Source organism: Bidens hawaiensis, unplaced genomic scaffold (assembly GCF_021521415.1).
Source record: "Bidens hawaiensis isolate Kalapana, Puna unplaced genomic scaffold, B.hawaiensis_p1.1 tig00012327_1, whole genome shotgun sequence".
NCBI classification, from domain to species: domain Eukaryota; kingdom Viridiplantae; phylum Streptophyta; class Magnoliopsida; order Asterales; family Asteraceae; genus Bidens; species Bidens hawaiensis.
Genome location: NW_027492002.1, coordinates 384,998 through 389,866, shown reverse-complemented (window position 1 = coordinate 389,866; position 4,869 = coordinate 384,998). Strand labels below are relative to the sequence as shown.

General features: G+C 34.1%; 1 protein-coding gene across 1 annotated transcript; it reads left to right on the top strand.

Moving 5' to 3' along the window:
* The first annotated feature begins 355 nt into the window (after positions 1-355).
* LOC143540703 (uncharacterized) lies at positions 356-4,586 on the top strand. Its single transcript, XM_077033689.1, has 7 exons — positions 356-525; positions 1,661-1,771; positions 1,881-1,979; positions 2,177-2,287; positions 2,774-3,077; positions 3,790-3,929; positions 4,028-4,586. Exons 1-7 carry the CDS (start codon positions 388-390, stop codon positions 4,559-4,561), a joined length of 1,437 nt encoding a protein of 478 aa, XP_076889804.1. The 5' UTR covers positions 356-387; the 3' UTR covers positions 4,562-4,586.
* The last annotated feature ends 283 nt before the right edge of the window (positions 4,587-4,869 follow it).

The window sequence follows — 4,869 nt, the reverse complement described above, 5'->3', positions numbered from 1 at the left end:
AATCAAAACTTTGCTTTTAGTCGGATTGGATTTGCTATCCAAAAGGGGGTTGCGGCGTAGCTTGTTGCTCGCTTACCTGCCAAAATCGTTTGGATGTTTCTATGAAATATTAATAATTAAATTTGATTACTCGTCACGGGTCAAAGAGTAATATCATCATCAGGTTGGACGACAGCTGAAAAAAGCACGCGGACAAATTATAATTGTGTGTTTGGAACACAACCACACGACAGCCAATTAGTTTCCATTTTATATATTTTCTCCATAATAATAATAATAATAATAATAATTAATAATTCACACAGATACATTTGTTCGTTGATTTCTATCATCAGTTATCAATCTCCGGTGAGAAAAGAAGCAAGCAAGAATTGAATATCAATCGAGATGCAGAGAGTTAAAGATCAACGGTCAAGATCTACAAAGCCAGTGACCGTACATGCATCCGCTCAATCCGGCGATGTTGCCGCCGTCCAGAAGTTCCTCCGTGAAAACCCATCTCTCCTCAACGATCGTAACCCTGTTGTAAGATTACTATTATTATTATTACTACTACACTTATACATTTCATACATATTATTAATTTATCAAGAATCATGATTTGGGTTTTTCAATTTAGGTTAAAGTTAGGACCTTTATGTGGTTTACTGCTAAATCTTATCTTCCCTAATTATGCCATTTATTGAATACAATTAAATCAAATCAAGAATTATGATTTGGGGTTTTTAGTTTTTTAGGATTAAGTCCAGTTAGTTAAAGCCTGAGCTTTGCTCACGAGTTTTTATTATTATTATTTATTTTTATTCTAGCTCAGCTTGTTTAATATATGTTAATTAATTGATTAATATAATTTTTTAAATTATTTTTTTATATATTTTAAGAAACACCTTAAAAACGAGACTAGGCTCAGCTCGTTTTGAGCTCGATTCGGGAATTGTTTTCTCCAAATTCGTGGTATGCTCATATCGAGTTCTTTTTTAAAGCCTGCTTGGTTTGCGAGTCTTTTTTTTATTAAATTTGTGCTCGGCTTGTTTCAAGATCTTTTTTTAAAGCTCAAGGTTGGCACGTAAGTCTTTTTTTTTTTTTCCAAATTTGAGCTCGGCTCGTTTTGACTTACGAGAGCTCCAGCTCAGCTTATGAGTCGCTTTTTCAAGCTCGAGCTCGACTCATTTATTATTTTTATACAATTTTAACTATCTTTATATATTTTGAGAAAAACCTTAATGAACCTAAGCACAAGACGAACTCGTGTAGAACTTTAAAATATAGAAACCCTGTTAAGGCTTGATGAGCCTAATCGAGCTTTCCATACAAGGCTCAAGCTCTGCCTCAATAACTAGACGAGCCTTATTTGAGGCTCGAACTCTGGCTCAATAACTAAACGAGCTTTATTTGAGACTCGGGTTCGGCTTGTTTCAAGTTATCTATCGATCTGATCTTGAGTAGCTCGCGAGCCTTTGCACACTTAGTGTTGGAAACAGTTTATTTGGCGCTGACTGTAAGCTTGTAAGTTTGAATCCTCAATCTCTATTGAAAAATAGCTCATTAAGCCCTAACATAAGTAGATAAGAAGAAGCACAAATATGAAATCTTATTCTTGAATTTATTATATTGATCGTTAGTTTACACTAAACATATACTAAATCTTGATTGCATCCAGATGGCAAACACACCACTTCATGTTTCTGCGGGACATAACAGCGTGGAGGTTGTTAAATTTCTCTTGAATTTGGAAGAACCCGAAAAGGTTGAGTTGGAAGCAAAAAACATGGTATGCACTATGCAAAAACTTAACTTTACTCATTATCTTGATCATGTTTATTAAAAAAAAGTTTATAAATCATTATCGTCTTACTCTGGTCAACATGTTGACTTTGCAGTATGGAGAGACTCCATTACACTTGGCTGCGAAAAACGGTTGTAATGAAGCTGCAAGCCTTCTTTTATCTCATGGAGCTTTTGTAGAAGCCAAGGCAAATGTATGTATTTTCTTTTAGGTTTCTTATTATCCGCATTTTAATAAAGGTGTCATTTCTTTTTACATTAAAGACTTGAAGAGGCCTAAAAGTTTAAAAAAACAAGTTTGATATTTCTTATTGTTCGAGTCGGGTCAACCCACAAGCACGTTTTCTCTAAACATTATATAATAGTTTGACCTGTCTTTTTTATAATGCAGAATGGTATGACTCCATTGCATCTTTCCGTTTGGCATTCACTTAGAGCCGAGGATATTTCAACTGTTAAGACATTGCTAGAGTATAATGCTGACTGTAGTGCCAAAGATAAGGTATTTAATCATGTTTTTTTAGGGTCAATTACATTTTCATTCTTTATGTGTATGCAGATCATGGCATTTAACTTCAATAAGTACAAAAAACTTATTGAAGTTCATATGTTGTCACACTTTTTGTCATTTCCATTAACCAGGGTTAACTCTTCTATTTGGTATAAGGTAAAATGTCTAAACTACCCTTAAAAAACGAAAAAAAAAAGTTGTTTTTAACTTTTAATTAAAGGGTAGTAAGATTAAGGCTAAATTGATCATTTTAAAATAGTTTTCACAGAAAATCTAACCTCATTTGTTGGAAAGGACAAAACGTGTGACAACATACGAACTTCAAGGACGTTTTTGGTACTTATTAAAGTTAAAGTACAGTCTGCAAGTAGCCCTATACATAAAGAATAAAACTGTTATTTACCCTCCTTTTATTTTGTTATGAACTTATGATATCAATAATTATTGGCATGATTATAAATTTGATTGCTTTTGCAGGAAGGCATGACCCCGTTGGATCATCTTTCACAAGATCCCGAACACGAAAAGTTACGGGCTCTTCTCGCTTTGTATCTTGAAGAACAAAGAAAACGTCGGGCCATTGAAGCTTGCAGTGAAACAAAAGCCAAAATGGATGAACTTGAAAAAGAATTGTCAAAGTTAGTGGGCCTACAAGAGCTTAAATTACAACTCAGGAAATGGGCCAAAGGGATGTTATTGGATGAGAGGCGTCGGGCCCTGGGTTTAAAAGTTGGGCCACGCAGACCGCCTCATATGGCCTTCCTTGGCAATCCAGGAACAGGTAATCAACTATTTACTAGCTAGAGCCTTTGCATTTTTGGCTTGAAATATTATAGTATAATATAAGCGTTTGTTGCACATTGTTAGTTGTCAAGAAACTCTTTGAATGTTTTGTTATCAAGAAACAAAATCTAAACTGTTTTAGTTAGGTTAGGATGAGCGGGTTGGGTGACATGACAAAATGGGCTCGGGTTGATACGGGTCATTTTAATAATTTCCACCTTTATTGATAGTTATGATGAATCTTGATTCCTTTATGTCTTCAAGAAACAAAAACAAAATGTTTTTAGGCAAATACGAGTCTTTTAGTCTGGGTCAAACGGGCCAGATCAGATTGACTCACAAAATGCTTTTTTGCCCATTTTATATATAATTGATGAGTTAATTATGATTACAAAAATAATATCATTACGATAGTAATCTAAATCTTTGAATAAGACAATTTAGATGTTATATGCATTAACAAAGCCTTTAGGCGACTTCCAGCCCGTTTAACCTGATCAGCCCATAACCCATTTGACCCGGTTGAGATAAAGCACAACCCAATATGACCCATTCAAAAGTAAACGGGTCAAAGTTGCTACCTTAATTGATAATGATGATGAATCTTGAGCCTTGACCCCATTGTGTTATGCATTTTTTTGTCTTTTTAAAGGCAATATGTACTTTTATAAACTATTTATTTGATTAGCTGCTAATCGGTGTCATTGTAGGTAAAACTATGGTTGCTCGGATTCTTGGAAAATTACTTTTCATGGTGGGAATTTTACCAACCGATAAAGTTACAGAAGTACAAAGAACGGATTTAGTTGGAGAGTTTGTTGGTCACACAGGACCAAAAACTAGGAGAGTGGTATGTAACTTTTTTTTTTTTCAATTTCCAAGTAAAAAGACCAAAATACCCTTGATAAAAAAATTGAAATATTTAACATTTCCAACACTTGAATGCAGATAAAAGAAGCCGAAGGGGGGATATTATTTGTAGACGAAGCATATCGATTAATCCCAATGCAAAAATCAGACGATAAAGATTACGGTTTAGAAGCCCTTGAAGAAATAATGTCGGTTATGGATAATGGCAAAATAGTAGTTATATTCGCAGGCTATAGTGAACCAATGAAACGCGTGATCACCTCAAATGAAGGCTTTTGCAGACGCGTGACAAAGTTCTTCACTTTTGATGACTTTATAACCGAAGATTTAGCCAAGATTCTTCATCTAAAAATGAATAATCAAACCGAGGCTAGTTTATTATACGGGTTTAAGTTGGACCCTTCGTGTACAGTTAAAAATGTGGAGAATTTAATAAACACCGAAACCAGTGACAAACAAAGAAAAGATATGAACGCTGGATTGATAGATCCTTTATTAGTTAACGCCCGAGAGAATCTTGATTTGAGACTTAGTTTTGATTGTGTCGATACAGACGAGTTGTTGACAATCACTCTAGAAGATTTACAAAACGGGCTCAGGTTAATTTCGTGATAAAAAGGTTTTAACTTTAATTATTCTTGGTGTAGCTTCTATTTAAATCTAGATTAATATAATTATTTTGCATGTATTTTTATTGAATTTATTTGACTGAATATTGAGGATTTAAAATGTTGATGGGTATGAAAGTTGATGTGTGTTTGAATAGTTTATTCATGCTTTTTTGGTGATTGGAATTCTGTTATTTTACAGTTTACTGTATAGAAACCAATGGGTAAAATTTGGTACAAGTTACCAAGTCAACTGAGTTTGGTGGGGTTGACTCACTGCAGTTTTTCTTAGTTTCCTTTTATGTATAAATG